Source organism: Rhinoderma darwinii, chromosome 3, assembly GCF_050947455.1.
Source record: "Rhinoderma darwinii isolate aRhiDar2 chromosome 3, aRhiDar2.hap1, whole genome shotgun sequence".
Classification (NCBI taxonomy): domain Eukaryota; kingdom Metazoa; phylum Chordata; class Amphibia; order Anura; family Rhinodermatidae; genus Rhinoderma; species Rhinoderma darwinii.
This window is the reverse complement of record NC_134689.1, coordinates 298,622,766-298,642,429: the sequence shown is the minus strand read 5'-3', so window position 1 is coordinate 298,642,429 and position 19,664 is coordinate 298,622,766. Positions and strand designations below refer to the sequence as shown.

The 19,664-nt window shown below is 42.8% G+C and overlaps 1 protein-coding gene across 1 annotated transcript in view; it reads right to left on the bottom strand.

The window, feature by feature from the left end:
• The window catches only part of LOC142748128 (peptidyl-prolyl cis-trans isomerase FKBP8-like), a 60,267-nt gene that overhangs the window by 27,551 nt on the left and 13,052 nt on the right, over positions 1 to 19,664 (bottom strand). The window contains exons 2-3 of the mRNA XM_075855256.1: positions 13,881 to 14,050; positions 12,624 to 12,712 (exon numbers count right to left, since the gene is read on the bottom strand). Of these exons, the coding sequence (XP_075711371.1) occupies positions 12,624 to 12,712; positions 13,881 to 14,050 (259 nt within the window). The remainder of the gene's footprint in view (positions 1 to 12,623; positions 12,713 to 13,880; positions 14,051 to 19,664) is intronic.

The following is a 19,664-nucleotide window of genomic DNA, read 5'->3' as shown; positions in this document are numbered from 1 at the left end:
GTGCATACTGCGTTTTTTAAATATGCACGTATTTTATACGCTAATGTGAATAGCCTAATTGATTAAGATTAGCTCCGTATTACAGACAGAAAAAAAATGGATGGAATGGTGATGAAAAATACAATTGTGTGAAAGCAGCCTAAGGCCTCATTCAGACGAGCGTAGTTAAATTAAGAAGTTAAACGGAGCACTATACGAAAAACAAATGTGCCACTTATTTTCCTTATGTACATCCATTTTAATGTCAGAATTTGTTCAGTATTTTGTCAGTATTTAAATTTTCTTCCATATTTGGTTCCATATTTACAACTGTATTTATTCAGTATTTTCTTCCGTTTATTCCTGGTTTCTAACTCTTCTCCCTGACATTGTTTTACTAAAGCTCTGTTCACATCTGCGTTGGGGTCCCGTTCTGACGTTCCGTCTGAGGTTTCCTTCAGAACGGGACCCTGAGCAGACACAAACTGACACCAACGGCAACCAGAGGTTTTCAGTCTCCATCACCATTGATTTCATTATGTCTACTCAGGGTTCCGTTCTGACGGAAACCTCTTGCGGAACGTCAGAACGGGACCCTAATGGACATGTGAACAGAGCCTTAGAAATACAGAGAAAAAAAACACCAAAAATGCATGAAATACATGCTAAATTTAATGAAATATGTGAGTCACGTATTTTACACACATCCTTTTAATTTCAATGGTGTGTAAAGTTCTATAATACACCACGCAATAGTGCATGTTGGGATTTTGGAACTGCAGTCACCGTATGGAAAAGCGAGCATATGCCAAAGATGGCGTTTGTTTGCTGTTTTTATACAACATATGGATCTAACTAAATATAGTAAAACTGTGGCTGTTAAATACTCTTGTCTGAAAGAGACCTGAAGCTGGATTCATTCATGTAGGTTTTGATGCAGTTTTTTTTTTCCAAAGCCAGGAATTAATCCAAAAGGGAGAGAGAGTATAAGGCCTTATTCACACGAACGTATAATACATCCGTGCTACGCACGTGGAAATCACGCGTGTCGCACGGACCTATGTTACTGAATGGGGCCGTTTAAAATTGTCAGTGAATTTCATGCAGCATATGTATGCTGCGTGAAACGCACGACATGTTCTATATTTGGCCGTGTTTCGCGTAGCACGCACCCATTGAAGTTAATGGGTGCGTGCATACCGCGCTCGGCACACGTGATTCGCGCAACAGCAGTCAAATGAATGAATGAAAACAGAAAAGCACCTCGTGCTTTTCTGTTTGTAAACATAAAAACAGAGTGTCATAATGATGCCGGCTGCGCGAAAATCACGCAGCTGCGCACCATATGCTGATGACACACAGACCTTTTGCGCGCGCAAAATGCAGCGTTTTTGCACGCACAAAACGGACATGTCCGTGTGAATAAGGCCTAAAGGAAAGATTTTGGGCAGAAAGATTTAAAGCTAGGATCCACTTCCAGGTATGTTGTATAACAAATACACATACTAGTCCTTCTCAATTAATTAGAATACCATCAAAAAGTTTATTTATTTCAGTAATTCAATTCAAAAAGGGAAACTCATATATTATATAGATTCATTACACACAGAGTGATCCAATTCCAGCATTTTTTTTATTTATAGAAGGACTAGTATATACAGTGGATATAAAAAGTCTACACACCCCTGTTAAAATGCCAGGTTTTGTCATGTTACAAAATCAGCACAAGATGAATAATTTCAGAACTTTTTCCATCTTTAATGTGACCCATAATCTGTACAATTCCATTGAAAAACAAACTGAAATCATTTAGAGGGGAAAAATAAAAAACAAAAATAATGTGGTTGCATAAGTGTGAACACCCTCCTATAATTTGGGATGTGGTTGTGTTCAGAATTAGCTGATCACAATCAAACACATGTTAAATAGTAGTCAGTACACAGCAGCCATTATTTAAAGTGATCCTGAGTAACCCCATATAAAGTTCAGCTGTTCTATCAGAATTTTCCTGACATTTTCTTTGTTGCATCTTTGTTGTTCTTTGTGACAGCAAAAGCCATGGTCCTTGAAGAGCTTACAACACATCAAAGGGATCTGATAGTTGAAAGGCATCATTCAGGAGAAGGGTACCAAAGAATTTCCAAGGCCTTAGATATAGCATAGAACAAAGTGAAGACAGTCATCAAGAAGTGGATTACGTTTGGCACAACAGTGACATTACCTGTAACGATGGGGGTAGGGAAACGAACAAGTGAGCCCTAATCTACCCGCCACTCTGTCCCTGCCTACTTGCAACGACCCGCCCTAGGCGACGGGGTACAACTGGGCGGCGGTCCCTACGCTCAGTAAGTGCACGAGACAAACATACAAGAGAGTACAAAGCAAAGGGAAAGGGGCAGTTGCCCACGGAAACACTGTGAGCAACCAGAGTGGTGAACGAGCCAAGTCAAACCAGGAGAGCACGAGGTACCAAACGCAGAGCAGGAGAGTAGTCAGTAAGCCAGGGTCAGTATGGAGCAGGATCAAATAGTTAGGAGCTGTAGCTGGGCCAGGAAACCACACGGAAAGAATCACAAGCAAAGGAGGAACAGGAAAGGCAGGTATAAATAGACAGAGGGCGAGAGCTAGCTCCGTCTGGCCAGGCTGCGATAGGCTCTCCCACTCCTAAGCCTGCCATCCTGAGTGGTGGAAGATGGAGTCAGTCTCAGAGACGTAGATTCAGGTGCAGACTGATTACCTATGGGAGTTAACCCCGAAGCTGTGCCTGGCAGATCCTTTACATTACCAAGACAAGACGAAAATTGGTCTGGGAGGCTACCAAGAGGTCTACAGCAACATCAAATGAGCTGCAGGACTTTCTGGCAGGTACTGGTTGTATAGTGCATGTGACAACAATCTCCCATATTCTTCATATGTCTCGGCTCTGGGGTGGGATGGCAAGATGGAAGCCTTTTCTAACAAAGAAAAACATCCAAGCCAGGCTATGTTTTGTAAAGACCTATATCAAGTCTACCAAAAGCAGGTGTGCAAACGTGTTATGGTCTGATGAGACCAAGGTTGAACTTTTTGGCCACAATTTCAAAAGGTATGTTTGTCACAAAGCCAACACTGCACATCACCAAAATAACACCATACCCACAGTGAAGCATGGTGGAGACAGCATTATGCTTTGGGGCTGTTTTTTCTGCAGCTGGAACTTGGGCTTTAGTCAAGGTGGAGGGAATTTATGAACAGTTCCAAATATCAGGCAATATTGGCACAAAACCTGCAGGCCTCTGCTAAAAAGCTGATGATGAAGAGGAATTTCACCTTTCAGCACGACAACGACCCAAAGCATTCCTCCAAATCAACAAAATAATGGCTTCACCAGAAGAAGATTAAAGTTTAGGAATGACCCAGCCAGAGCCCAGACCTGAATCCCATCGAAGATCTGTGGGGTGACCTGAAGAGGGCTGTACAATCTGACAGATTTGGAGCACTTTTGCAAGGAAGAGTGGGCAACAATTACCAAGTCAAGATGTGCCATGCTGATAGACTTCTACCTAAAAAGACTGAATTCTGTCATAAAGTCAAAGGGTAATTCAACAAAGTATTAGTTTAACACCTTCCCGACATTTGCAGTATGGATATGTCAGGGAAAGCTAGTGCTTCCCGCGTTTTGCTGTATACATACGACAAATGCATGGCACTGGCTCAGAAGCTGAGTCCGTGCCATCATCGCTGGATGTCAGCAGTGTATTACAGCTGACATCCGGATGTAACGGCGGGGACCGAAATTCGCTTCGATCCCCGCCATCAACCCCTTAAATGCAGTGGTCAAAAGCGATCGCTGCATTTAAGTTGTTTGCAGCTCATCGGCACCCTAGCAATGATGGTAACCGAAGGCCCAATACTGGCCTCCTGGTGTGCCTAGCACGGAAACCTTCCAGGCCCTGCCGGAGGCGGAGCCTGAAAGGCTTCCATAGCCACCAGCAAGATGGCGCCGGCTCAGGAGCTGAGCCGGCGTCATCAGCGGTAGATGTCAGCTGTATATTACAGCTGACATCCACCTGTAACGGCAGGAACCGGAGCTAGCTCCAATTCCTGCCATTAAATCGCTTAGATTCAGCGAGGTTGCTAGCAGATCGGCAGCCCTGCGATGCAATCAGGGCTGCGACAGCTGCTATGGAAACAGGAGGCCTAACAATGGCCTTCTGCTCTGCCATTACAGAAGCCGATTAGGCCCCGCCGAGAGGCGAAGCCTAATCGGCTTGCTGTCAGTGAATGACTGACAGATCTAATACATTGCACTACATATGTAGTGCAATGTATTAGAAAAACAAATCAGACAGTTGGACCTTCAAGTCCCCTAGTGTTTTAAAACATGTAATAAAAGTTTCAAGTAAACAAATCAAACACAATCGCTTTTTTCCCTTATCGAGTCCTTTATTATTGAAAAAAATAAATAAACCATGCATATTTGGTATCGCCACAACCATAACGGCCTGAGCTATAAAAAATATTATATTATTATTCCACGCGGTGAACAGCGTAAAAAAGACTATACCAAAATTTCTGATTTTCGGTCACTTTGCCCTACAAATATTGGAATAAAAAGTGGTCAAAAAGTCGCATGTATCCAAAAATGGTACCTATAAAAAGTATAGCTCGTCTTGCAAAAAACAAGCCCTCATACAGCTCCGTCGACTAAAAAATTAAAACGTTATGGTTCTCACAACTTGGCAAATTACAAAAGTAATTTTATTGTGCAAAAAGTTATAAAACATAAAAAAGTGCTATAAATTAGGTATTGCTGGAATCGGACTGACCCGGAGAATAAAGTGAACATGTATTTTATAACGCATGGTAAACGCTGTATAAAAAAAACTATGCCAGAATTGCTGTTTTTTTGGTCACCTTGCCTCCCAAAAAATAGGATAAAAAGTAATCAAAAAAGTTGCATGTACCCCAAAATGGTACCAATAAAAACTATAGCTCATCTCGCAAAAAAAAAACAGCCCCCATACCACTGCGTCTATGAAAAAATAAAGTTAGTTAAGGCTTCCATAAGTGAAGAAATAAAAAATATGCAGTTGTGCAGATCAGAGGGGAACATTTCTTCTGTTTCAAGAGGTCGAAATATCAAGGCCCTGAAATTAGGGAACCAGGAAGGGGAGGGCCCAAACATATCTGCTGTAAGCAAGGCTGTCCGTATTATACCAGGACAACACTTCCCAGCAAAATTCCCCAAACTGCAAAGGTGCGGAGTGTGGACTAAAAGGGGGATAAGGAAGGACATTTATCAGTGCAACACCGGCCCGTGCAGAAAGGATTGTGTCACAGCGTAACACACATCTATGGATTATTTGACTGTTTTTTTAGTAACCCAACTATTATGCCACCTGACTATGCCCCTGATGTACTCTGCCCAGCTTACATATGCCCCCACATTATAAACGTAAACACCAGCAATACTCAAACTACTACCAAGCAAATCCACGCTTCAAAAGCCAAATGGTGGTCTCTCCCCTCTGATCCCTGCAGCGTGCCCAAACAGCAGTTTACTTCCACATATATGGCATCGCCAAACTTGGAAGAACCCCTTTAACAATTTTTGGGATGTATGTCTTCAGTAGCACTAGCTGGGCATGACATATTTGCCACTGAAATAGCATATCTAGGGAAAATTGTAAATTTTTACTTTGCACGATCCGCAGCGCAATCATTTATGGAAAAGTTCTGTAGGGTGAAAATGCTCACTACACCCCTTAATAAATGCCTTGAGGGGTGCAGTTTTCAAAATGAGGTCGCTTCTCAGGGTTTTTTTTAATTATTTCACAGAGCCTCTGCAATTGTTAACCAATACTTTGTAAATCACCAAATTAGGCCTCAATTTTACATGGTGCACTTTTACTCCTGAGCCGTGTCAAATGTCCAGGCAAAAGTTTCGGGCCACATGTAGGGTGTTTCTAAAACCGGGAAACTCAGCATAATAATTAGAGACCTGTCTTGTTATGGTGGCACAAGGTGGGCACCACATATTGACATATCTATGGAAAAAATCAAATTTTCACTCTACAACACTAATTTGTGCAAAACACCTGCGGGGTTAACATACTCACTACACCCCTAGGTGAATACCTTGAGGGGTGTAGTTTTCAAAATGTGGTCACTTCCGGGGGGTTTCTACTGTTTTGGTCCCACAGGGGCTTTGCAAATGCGACATAGTGACCATAAACCAATCCAGCAAATTCTGCACTCCAAAAGTCAAATGGCGCTCCTTCCCTTCTGAGCCCTGCCGTGTGCCCAAACAGTAGTTTATGACCACACATGGGGTATTTCCGTACTCGAGAGAAATTGCTTTACAAATGTTGGTGTTCTTTTTTTCCTTTATTTGTTGATAAAATTTTACATTTTGAGCTAAAGCAATGTCTTATTGAAGAAAAGAGATTGTTTTTATTTTCACTGTCCAATTCTAATAAATTCTATGAAACTCCTGTGGGGTCAAAATACTTACTACACCCCTAGATGAATTACTCAAGGGATGTAGTTTCCTAAATGGAGTCACTTTTTGGGTGTTTTTATTGTTTTGTCCCCTCAGGGGCTTTGCAAATGCGACGTGGCCTCCGCAAACCATTCCTGCTAAATGTGATCTCCAAAAGCCAAATAGCGCTCTTTCCCTTCTAAGCCCTGCCGTGTGTCCAAACAGGCATTTATGAACACATGTGGGGTATTGTTTTACTCCAGAGAAGTTGCTTTACAAATGTTGAGGTGCTTTTTCCCTTTTAGTCCTTGTGGAAATGAAAAAAAAATTTGCTAAACCTACAGTTTCTTTGAAAAAATTTAGATTTTAATTTTCACGGCCTAATTCCAATAATGTCTGCAAAAAAAAACTGTGTCGTCAAAATGCTCACTATACCCCTAGATAATTTCCTCAGTGGGTGTAGTTTCCAAAAGGGGGTCACAAATGTGGTCTCCAAAAGCCAAATAGCACTCTTTCCCTTCTAAGCCCTGCCGTGTGTCCAAAAAGCCATTTGTGACCACATGTGGGGTATTGTTTTATTCGGGAAAAATTGCTTCAAAAATTTTGTGGTGCTTTTTATCCTTTAGTCCTTGTAGAAATGAAAAAACAATAGCTAAATCTACATTTTCTTTGAGGCCTGTGCTTCAGTACATTACCACACTAGGGCCACATGTGGGATATTTCCTAAATCTGCAGAACCTGGGCAATAAATATCGAGTTGCATTTCTCTGTTAAAACTTTCTGTGTTACAAAAAAATTGACTAAAAAGGAATTTCTGCAAAAAAAAAATTAAATTTCACCTCTACTTTGCTTCAATTCCTGTGAAACGTCTAACGGGTTAAGAAACTTTCTAATTGCTGTTTTGAATACTTTGAGGGGTGAAGTTTTTAAAATGGGGTGACTTATTGGGGGTTTCTAATATATAAGGTCCTAAAAGCAACTACACAAATGAACTGGCCTCTGTAAAAATAGCCTTTTGAAATTTTCTTGAAAATGTCAGAAATTGCTGCTAAAGTTCTAAACCTTGTAACGTCCTAGAAAAATGTTCAAAATGTTCAAAAAACGATGCCAATCTAAAGTAGACATATGGGGGATGTTAATTAGCAACTATTTTGTGTGGTATAACTGCCTGTCTTACAAGCAGATACATTTAAATTTAGAAAAATGCTAATTTTTGCACATTTTCGCTCAATTTTGTTGTTTTTTCACAATTAAATACTGAATGTATCAAGCAAATTTTGTCAGTAACCTAAAGTCCAATGTGTCATGAGAAAACAATCTCAGAATCGCTTGGATATGTAAAAGCATTCCCACGTTATTACCACATAAAGTGAAACATGTCAGATTTGGAAAATGAGGCTCTGTCAAGAAGGTCAAAAGTGGCTAAAGAGGGAAGGGTTTAGGGATGTGCACAACCACATTATTTTTGTTTTTTATTTTTCCACCCTAAGGCCATATTCACACGAACGTGTCCGTTTTGCGCGCGTAAAAAACGCAGCGTTTTTCCTGCGTTGCAGTTCCGTGTGACAACAGTGTATAGTGCGTGTGTGCATTTTTTACGCGCGTAGGTCATCAGTATGTCACGCGTTTCTCGTCAGCAAAATAAACTGAAGGAGGTGTTTTTCTTTTTTAAAATCATTTCTTTAGCAACTGTTGCGTGAATCACGCACAGCACACGGATGTGCATCTGTGTGCTATCCATGATTTTCACGCACCCATTGACTTCAAAAACGTACCAAGTATAGGACATGCAGTAAGTTTCACGCAGCGGACACACGCTGCGTGAAAAACACTGAATGTCTGAATGGCCCCATTGACTTGCATAGGTCTGTGTGACATGCGTTATTTTCACGCTCGTAACACGGACGTGAAATACGCTCGTGTGAATTAGGCCTAAAAGATTTCAGTTTGTTTTTCAATGGAATTGTACAGGTTATGGGTGGCGTTAAAGGTGTAAAAAGTTCTGAAATTATTCATCTTGTACAGATTTAGTAACATGACAAAAATTGGCATTTTAACCCATTTGAAACAACCAGTCACCGCTAATTAGAACACATGGAGAAAACAAAAAAAGAAGGATCCTATAGGGCGCTGCTGCGTGGCTGAAGTAGATCGTAAATAATAGTAGGAAATGTATAAAAGATATTTATTGAACACATGAAGGGCTACGCGTTTCAACACTGGACAAGTGTCTTTTTAACGGCCTGAGGAAGACACTTGTCCAGTGTTGAAACGCGTAGCCGTTGTTTTCTCCATGTATATAGTCCTATGAGGGCTTTATTTTTGCAGGACGAGTTGTAGTTTTTCGTAGCATCATTTATTGTGCCATATAGTGTACTGGGAAACGGTAACAAATTATTTGCGGGGTAGAAAATGAAAAAAACAGCGATTCCTCCATTGTTTTTTGCGCTTCGTTTTTATGGAATTCAATGTGCAATTAAAACAACATGTTAACTTTATTCTGTAGGTCAATACGATTACGGCGATACCAAATATATATAGTTTTTTCTATATTTTACTACTTTTACAAGTAAAGTCCTAAGTGTAAAAAATAAAATGTGTTTTGTGTCGCCAAATTCTGAGAGCCATAACTTTTTTTATTTTTCCGTCGATTAAGTGGTATGAGGGCTTATTTTTTGCGGGATAAGATGTAGTTTTTAATAATACCATTTTGGGGTACATTCGACGTTTTGATCACTTTTTATTTTATTTTTTGTGGGAGATTAGGTGACCAAAAAATAAAGATTCTGGCGTTTACAATTTTTTTTTCTTTTACGGCGTTCACCGTACGGGTTAAATAAGGATATATTGTGATAGTTCAGACTTTTACGGATGCGGAGATACCAATTATGTTTATTTTTTTTACTATGCTCTAGGGGGGAAATGGGAAAAGGTTTTTTTTTTTAACTTTTAACTTTATTTTACTAATTTTAACTTTTTTTAATAGTCAACCAGCGATCATTAGATCGCTTGCACAACATACTGCAATACTAATGTATTGCAGTATATCGTGATTCTGACAGACTTCTATTAAGCCCTGCCGGAGAAGCACAAAGATGGCGGACATGGGGGCATTCATTAGGCCCCCAGGCAGCCAAAGCAACCATCGCCTCCCCGCAATTGCATTGCAGGGGGCGTGATGAGCTGTTGGGGGGGTCGCCCTCCTCTTTCTAACGATTTAAATGCTGCGGTCGCTATTGACCACGGCATTTAAGTAGTTAAACGAGCGGGATCCCGCTCGTTACACTGAAGAGTCGGCTGTAGCATACAGCTGACATCGGCATCGTATGGAGCGTGTTCACTCCGTGAGCCCGTTCCATACTTCCCCTACCAGACTTTGGTGTATGGATAAGTCAAATGTCGGGAAGGGGTTAATATGGGTGTGTAGACTTTTTATATCCACGATATATATACTATATAGTTATTTATTTATATATTCATAATCATAGTGTCCTGCAAAAGTATTCACCCACTGAGTGTATTTCCTGTTTTGTTACATTACAGCCTGGAATTAATTATTAATTTGATTTTATGTAATGGGCCTAACAAAATAGTCCAAGTTGTTAATGGAATGGAAAAAGAACTTGTTTAAAAAGAAAAAAAACAACTTGAAACTTCAAAGTGGAAGTGCCCATGTATTAACCCAATTTGCTATGAAACCTCTCAATAAGGTGTGGTCCAAACAATTAACTTCAGAAGTCACATAATAAGTGTAATATGGTTCCCCTGTGTGCAATCAGTGTAAATACACCTGTTCTGAAAGGCCCCTGAGTCTGCAACATCCACTAAGTAAGGCCCCATGCCTACTTCAGTTTTTTCCTTCAGGGTGCTAGCACTTTTTCTGACGGCTAGCACCCTGACCCATTCATTTCAATGGGGCCATGCACACTTCAGTTTTTTTGAACGTCCCGTTGCTCCGTTCCGATCCAAAGTAGAGCATGTCCTACTTTGGTCCAAGATTCCGTGACCCTCACGCCCATGCAAGTCAATGGGGCCGTCAAAAAAACTGAAGGCACACAGAAGGCATTCGTGTGCCGTCCGTGTGTGACGGAGCCGTTGCCTAGCAACGGCCGGGCGGACAGAAATACATTACAGAAATATTACAGTAATCGGCAGCCACTTGTCTCTATCAATCACTGATAGAGAAAAGAGGCTGCTGATTAAAAATAAAATAAAAAGCAGTTCATACGTACCCGGTCGTTGTCTTGGTGACGAGTCCCTCTTCTTCCTCCAGTCTGACCTTCCTTTCTGACGCGGCAGCCTGTGATTGGCTGCAGAGGCCGCTGCAGCCTGTGATTGGCTGCAGAGGCCGCTGCAGCCTGTGATTGACTGTAGAGGCGGTCATGTGGGATGAAGCGTCATCCCTGGAGGCCGGCCTTCTGACGTCATCCTGACGTGCGTGACTGCCACTACAGCCTGTGATTGGCTGCAGCGGCGACATAGATGAAACATCATCGCTGGAGGCCGGACAGGAGGAAAGTAAGTATTAACTTTTTTTAAAAAAAAATTTATTACATTAAAATTTTATTTTCCGAGCGCCGAGCATGGTACTGTCCAGGGTGCTGAAAGAGATACCGCCGATCAGTACACCCCATTAACTCTTTCAGCACCCTGGACAGTACCATGCTCGGAAACGGAAACACGGAGTGCACACGGATCCGTCAAAAACGACCGTGAAAATGGTGTCTGAAGTGTGCACGAATTGTGCATGCAGACCAAGGAGCTCTCCAAACAGGTCAGAGACAAAGTTGTGGAGAAGTATAGATCAGAGTTGGGTTTTAAAAAATTATCCCAAAGTATAAACACCCCATGGAGCACCAGTAAATCCATTATAACAAAATGGCAAAAAAATGTGGCTTAACTGCAAACCTGACAAAAGAAGGCCAGCCACCAAAACTCATAGACTGGGCAGGGAGGGCATTAATCAGAGATTCAACATACACCAACGATAACACTGAAGGAGCTCCAAAGAACCACAGCGGAGATGGAAGTATCTGTCCATAGGACCACTATAAGGCTCCGTTCACTAGGTCCGTTAGGGACCTCCATTGCAGTTCCAGTGAATAATGGCGGAACAAACAGCACTGCATTTCCAGTAAAACTATGGACACCCTTACAGAAACATGATGGAACCGATTAAAGTCAATGGGTTCTGTCTTTGCAATGGCTGGCGGAACAGAAGAGTGGAAAAACTTAACAAAGTCTAAGCCGTACACTCCTTAGAATGGGTCTTTATGGAAGAGTCTCCAGAAAACATAAGAAAACACGCTTTGAGTTTGCCAAACATCATGTGGCAGACTCCCCAAACACGTGGAAGAAGGTTATCTGGTCAGATAAGACTAAAAGTGAACATTCTGGCCATTATGGGAAATGCTGTGTGTGGTGCAATCCAAATACTTCCCATCACCCAAAGAACACCATTCCTACAGTGAAGCATGGAGGTGGTGGTGGTGTTGGTGGTGGCAGCAATTTGTCTTCAGGATGCTTTTCATCGGCAGGGACTTGAAAACTGGTGAGGATTGAAGGAAAGATGGATTGCAGTAAATAAAGAGCAAATCTTGAGGAAATCCTGTTTCAGGGATTTGAGACTGGGATGGAGGTTCACCTTCCAGCAGGACAATGATCTGACAAGATACTTTTAAAGCTACACTGGAGTGGTTTAACCTGAAACATTTATATGTCTTGCAATGGCCTAGTCAAAGCCCAGACCTGAATCAAATTGAGAATCTGTGGCATAACTTGAAGACTGCTCTACACCAATGCAACCCATCTAACTTGAAGGATTTGGAGCAGTTTTGCCTGGAAAGAACGGACAAAAATCCCAGTGTCTAGATATGCTGAGCTAATAGAGACATACCCCAAGAGACTTGTATCTGTAATTACAGCAAAAGATGGAGTCGATTCATGGGTTCCCCTGACGGAATGCTCTGATGCAACCTATGAACGGAGTCCCAACGCAAATGTGAACGAAGCCTTAGATAACCTAGGCATAATGGGTACAAATAATGCACAACACTATACACAATATTGTAATTTCACTGTACTAGACAAGTCTCTAATTATTTGTTATTGCTCAAAATGAATGCTGCTTAGGAATACCTATTTATTGCTGGTGTTTAATGAAATATCTCAAAATAAATACCTTCCCAGAAGACCAAAGGCATAAAGGCCATTTGTCAGCAAGAATGCCACTTCTCCCAACTGCATCGATCGAACACCCAACTCTAAAGCCTGTGTACACAAAACATTACAATGTAAAAAAGTGAACCCTTTGTACTTATTTAGATGTCTGCATTATTGTCTTCACCTATTTAATGTATGTAATTAGTCTACAATTATGTGCTGAAATATTACCGTGCAGGACTTTCTAACTGATGTGCCTTCCAAATAAACGTCATTAATCTGTTTTACTAATCTGTTTCCTTGGCTCCCCTAACCATCTGCAACCACAACTGTCTCTGACTGTCAAAGACAGCTTCCGGCTGTGATTATCTCTCTGCCAGTGCGCAAAAGGTTGTTTCCTTCTACAGATTCCTGGTGGCTTATGACAACTGCTCTCTGACTGATGAAGGACCCGCGTATATGAAAGCCCTCGTGAGTGAGCCCCTTGCCTGCAGGCAAAAACATAATTTTCAGCCTTTGCGTAGAGGGCCACTAAGCCACACCTCTTAGGTTAATTCTGCTTGCAAATGGATTCAGCATAGCTGTCATGGCTCTATTAAAACAGGGCTTGGACGAGGGGTAGGTGAAGGTAGGCAGCCGCCTACAACGCCACCTTGCCATACTGAGAAGGGCCGCAATTTTTTAATGACCAATTCCATCAGTGATGGAAGCTCTCATTGGTACAGGCATCCCATGGAGTGATGAGCGTAGTTAGCGATTAATTGGATTATCTACATGGGGTACTGTGTGTGACACTCTCTACAGTGGGCACTGTGTGCCACTATACAGGGGCACTGTGTGTGGCAATAACTAAATGGGGTGGTGTGTGTGGCACTGTCAACAGGTGGTACTGTATGGCGCACAGTGTGTGGCACTTTTTATAGGGGGCACAGCATGTGCAAGCGGTGCTTTACTTGTATAGGGCACAGCTTACGGTACTATTTTCAGGGTGCACGGCATTAAGCACTTTTTTAAGCAGGTACCGTGGTTGGCTGCTTTATTTTCATGGGGCACAGCCTATGGCACTATATTCCGGTGTTACAGCGTGTGCCATTATTTTTATGGGGCACTGTATGTGTGACACGATTGTATTCAGGGGGCACAGTGTGTGACACGATTGTATTCAGGGGGCACAGTGTGTTTGTGTGGGGGGGACCATTTGCTTAATCTGTCTAGGGCACAAAAATACCTTGTCCCGGCCCTGCATTATAAACTGGTGAATTTCATATATCTTTACCTGTATAACGTCACCTTCATCCAGAACAAAGGACAGCTTTGGATCTTTCTCCACCAGAGTTCCATCTTCCAAAATTCCCATGAGGTAGACAGTTACTTGTTGCCCAGGGAGTGGTCTTGAGTCCTCACCACGACCTGGCCTCAGAATTTTCTTTCTTAACAGTTTGTCATCTAAAAGTTGACATGAAAGACATAAATTATGAGAATCTTTGGGGAGTCTATGTTTTGGGTTTAGTGTCTTTTACTTTAACGAAATGTGTAATAGGTATATATATTAAGCCACCTTACAATTATTGATTCCTAAAAGAAATTGAGCTTTTGGGGAAAGAAGCTATTTTTTATTGGGGTTAGTACAATATTATGATGCTGTTTGTTGATGCAGTAGTGGTCCCCATTCAATTCCGTATAAATGTACCGTATGTGCTTTTTTTTTCATGTTGTCTTCATTGTGACTTTATTAATGGGAGGACCCTAAGGCACAATGCATTTTGCGCCTGCAGGCTCTTGAAATGTAAATCCAGTACTAAGTATTATTATTATTAGTTTGTAGGTGAGCAGTGTCTACATTTTTTTTTTATAGTTATCTTGACCAATTCTCTTTGGTACTTAAGTTTTTCCAGTCAGCCATATCATAGAGTGCAGGCTTTGATTTTATGGTTTCATTTCTTGTTATCCTGGTATTATATTTGGGAATAAAGGGAGGTATATATGTTGTTTCCCTGTTTTGTAATGTGGGTCACGTGACATTGCACTTGCCATATACTCATACAGTGAATTGACAGGACCACACTAAAAAAATGTTATGTATACTTGGATGCTGATTGGTAATAGGTGTCGGGGATTACGTCACGACACAATCCTACGCGTCACTCTACATCTTTGACGGGGGCATTTCAGGGAACACACTCGACCCACCACAGCACTCCATCTGCCCGGTGTAGCGCATGTGAGCCCTGCTGACTCTTGCAGTTATGAATCTGCAACTGTGCTATCCTGTTGCTATGCCAAAGCTCTCTGCTCTGCACTCTGTGCAGCTCAGCCGCAGGATCAAGTCCTAGCCACAGGAAATTACGTCAGAGGCTGGAGTCCTTAAAAGGGTACTGCTCCTCATATTCCTTGTGAGTTTTCTGACATTTTTCTTGTGATTTCCTGTGTTAAAACCTGACTTGACTTCACTTGATCTGATAATCGGTGTAACTACCTCTGCCCCGCGACTGACCTTGCCTCCAGATACCGTTTCTGCACCGTTTCTCTTACCGACCCAGACATTTGACCACAATATTGCTTGTAGGAGAAGATAGAAGCAGCTTTCGCTACTTCTTTCTTCTCTGAACTTTTCTATACAGCGCTCAATGAGTGCTGTGTATATGAATAGAGGCAGCGGCCACGCCGCTGTCTCTATTGGTCCCGGTGATCATGTGACTAGTCACATGATCGGCGGGTGCTGTTAGTGGCAGACTCCTGCTGGGTCTTGCTAGACCCAGCACAGCCCTATTAGTGACAAAATTCACTATAAGAGAGCTGATTTCCACTGTAACTGGGGCTGCTGTGGAAAAAGATGGTGTAAAAGAAAGAAAAAATATATATATAAAGTCCCCCAAAGGTCTTTCCTGACCTTTGAGGGACAGACCATAGTAATAAAAAAAAAAAAAAAAAAAAGGAAAGTAAAGTGCAAAAAAAATGAATAATAAATACACATAAAATACCCACCCCCAAAAAAACGTTCCCCCCTGCCAATCATTGTTGTAACGCTAGCGCTGACCCAATTACCCTAAAATAGACATGTAATATATTAAAATTTCCGGTAGACAATGACGATCACAAATAAAAGGTCAATTTGGGGTAAAACTATGTTATTACCAAAAAAATTGGTAAAACTAAAAAAGCTTATTTTTTTACTATTATTTTCAAACTTTAAGCCTAAAAATTCTAAAATAGCAAAAAGGATGTGTATAAAAATGCTAAAAAATGAAACCTGCATTGTCTACGGAAAAAACATCGCAAAAATCACGTCGCTAGCCCAACAAATAAAAAAGTTATAGCCATTTAACTAACGTGTGCGAAAAATGGCTAGACGGCTAAATGGCTCAAAATAGCCCGGTCCTGAACTGGTTAAACAAAAAAAGTATGGTATACTGTCATCTAATAAGTTTCATAAAGGCTCATGTTACTTTGACATAGGGACAATGTGAAATTCAGGGATGTTGCAGATAATACAGCACATGAGCCAGAATCTTAGAACCTCTGCACATTGTGTTACTACAGAATATCCTCAAATAAGAACAGGGTGTTCAGCCTTTAAAATGAGAGTCATTCATGGGATTTCATGGTGAGTAACCTCTGTGGATTTGAGAAAATATAATTAAAGTGGTTGTAAACAATTCATTTATAAAATACTGTATTATATTAGGATTCAGTGGAGAGTCAGCAGTCCAGCAAGATAAAAACTATTTCTGGTGCACTAAAAACGGCATCTTCTATTCTAAGCAGAGAATAAATTAAGGTGCTGGTTTCTGTGTGCATGGTGATATATGCCTGAAGACGTTTCCCCAGCTCCAAGCATATAGCGAGACAAGGCTCATGTAACACAGCTGCTGATTGGCACTTCATACAGCGCTAACACTTCTTGCTCTGAGTGAGATAGGAGCAGCTGCTCCACTAGGGGCTTATTTACATGACATGGATAATTGGCCGTGTAACGATCGTTCTTTTTTAACAGCGGTCATGCGGCTGCATTAAAATCAATAAACGTCTATGGGGCGTTTTTTAAACAGACCGCGTGAGCAGCCCGTGAAAAAATAAAACATGTCCTATTTTTGCCCGTTTTCCCGGATCCCTCAATAAACTCAAGTCTTTGAGGGATTCGTAAAACGGGTCCCACATCCGTGCTGTTTTTAACGGCTGATTTGACACCCATTCGTGTGAATACGGCCTTAGGGTCCATTCACTGGTTGCATTTAGCTGCGGTTGGAACCACATGTAAAAATGCATCTGGAAACCGCATGCGTTTTTACCGCAATGTGTGAAGGGATCCTTGTGTTTGAGCAGAGTGATGTAACTGAGAGAAGTTGTTTTCACATGCGTTTTTTCAACCTCTTTTAATCTTCAATGCCTTTTCACAGTGTCATACTGTAGCTTAACACCCCTTGCAGACGACCGAGTTTGGGCCGTGAAAAACGGTCCGTGTGTCGGATGGATTTCCCGGCCCGACCGAAGTACAGGTGAACGGGATTCCTGCCATCATAAACATTTATGATGCTAGGAGTCTCTGCCTCCTCATGGAACTGCTGTTTGGTACTGAACAAAATGATACAGTACGGAACAGGACTTCCGCGGGAAGGCAAGGACTACTAGCATCATAAAATGTATATGATGCCAGGAGTCCCGTTCACCTGTACCGTGTTCAGGCCGAGAAATCCAGCCGGCCCGAACTCAGTCGTGTGCAAGAGGTGTTAGGAGATGCAGCGTTTGCAGCCACACCTGGACCCTGGAATCTGAGGAGGCATAGAAGCCCTTACGTCATTTAAAACTATACCACTACTACAAATATTATTTGGTGTTTGTGGGGGGCCTGGAACGTATTTCTACATTGGGAGCAACCAGGTTTTTGTCTACATATCTGCTTATTCTGAAAAAAAAGCAAAAAAAAAAACATTTTCCGCATAGATCTAGTCAAGATAGAGTCAGTTCACACAGGGTTTTATGGAGCTAATTTTGACATGGAAAACATGTCAGAATCAGCACCAAAAAACTTCCAAAATTGCCTCCCATTAATTTCAATGGGAAGCAGAATCGTTTTTTCCCATGCGGCTTTTGGCTGCTGGAGGGAGGAAAAAGCTGCATGTTCTTTCTTGCCGCGGTTTCTGCCTCTGACTTCCCATTAAAATCAATGGGAGGCAAAGGAAAACCTGCGGTGCTCGGTTTTTAGCGTTTTTTTGTGGCGTTTTCTGCCCACGGTCCTTGCATTAGATTCAATGGCCCCGTGCAAAAACCTCTGCGAAAAACGCCGGGAAAAAAGTGCAGGCAGTTCAAAAAGGGGTGAGTATGTATTTTTTATGTGATTGGGGATCAATAAGGTGCAGTTGCTACACCTCAATTATTGAGCATGGCTGGCCAAAATTGCGGTGCACGGCCAGCGGAAAGATGCAAAACATTTATTAAGAGGCGTACGTACACCTCTTATTAAATATTTTGCACCTTATGCCAGTGAATTGGTTTTTAAGACTGTCATATGAAATACCAGTCTTAATAAATCTGCCCCAGTGTATCAGTTTTACCCAGATTGCTACTTTAAATGGTTATTCGCATCTGAGATATTCATGCCATACCCAAAGGATATACTCTACATGTTGAGGTGAAGAGCGCACATGTTCAGCTCTCAGGGCTGGCCTTAGGGGTGTGCGACCTGTGCCATTGCACAGGGCACATCAATTCAGCAGGTGGAAGGGGGCGCTGCGCTGACTCCCTTCCCCTGCTGGTGTTTCAGAAGCGCCTGGCCCGGTACTCAGCAGCTGCCAATCCGCCCAGGCGCTTCTCTCAGTGGCGTCACCACCGCTGTAGCGGCAGTTAGCAGCGACATCGGGCACGAGAGCACCCGTGCCGCCCGTCAGGACGCCCCCCCTATGGCCGGCGGCACTGCTAGCAGCCGCTGTGGCTGCTACAGCGGTAGCGATTCCACATTCAATAGTATATCAGTCCTTAAAACGCAGATACTATTGAACACTATAACAGAGCGGGGAGGTATCTCCCTGCTCTATTATCTACTAGCGCCACTGTAGATCCCTGAAGCAGCGTAATCCCCATGTGGCCGGGGATTCCGCTCCTGGTCGGAGCACTTGATGTCTCTCTCCATATATGGACAGTGACATCAGGGACAACTCTTGAAGTGGAATCCCTGTCCACAGCATTGCCGACGCTGTGTCCGGGGATTCCACTCCGGGAGAAGCCCCTGACGTCACTATCCATAAATGGACAGAGAAGACAGGGACTTCTCCTGGAGTGGAATCCCTAGCACTGTGACCAGGGATTCCCTCCAGGAGAAGCCCCTGACATCACTGTCCATAAATTAACAGAGACGTCAGGGACTTCTCCTGGTGTGGAATCCCCATTCACAGCGTCGGCAACACTGTGGACGAGGATTCCGCTTCAGGAGTTACCCCTGATGTCACTGTCCATATATGAATGGAGACATCAAGCGCTTCGTCCAGGAGCGGAATCCCCGGCCACACGGAGATTCCACTCCTTCAGGGAACTATCGTGGCACTATCTACAGGAGAGTGGTGCTATTTGCAAGGGGGCTGTGTGGCACTACCTACAAGGGGGTGTCTGGCACTACCTACTGTCACGATGCGGGGTGTGGACCCACTGGGCCGTACCGCATAGCGGGGATGGCAGCTGGCCAAACCGGAAAGTACACAGTTCAATGGTTCAGCGAGAGTACCTGAGGCAATCGTAGGCAGTGGCAAGGCGGACACGTCCAGAACCAGGCGGTGGGAAGTCGTTCGGTGAGGCGTAGTAGGGCAGCGTAGACTGTAGCACAGCAGGGTAGGTAGCACAGCACGGCTATAGCACTAGGTAGCACGGAAACAGGATACGGGATACAGGAGCAAGGTACACTGGGAGGCTGGAAGACACTGGGAGACCATAAGCAAGACGAACAACGCGAAAACTAACAACGCTCTGGCAAAGGGCAAGAGGGCAGAGCCCTTTTTATAGCCCAGGGCATCCTGGGCCAGATTGCAGTTTTTTGCAAAAACGCGCGCACTGGCCCTTTAAGGCCGTGCAC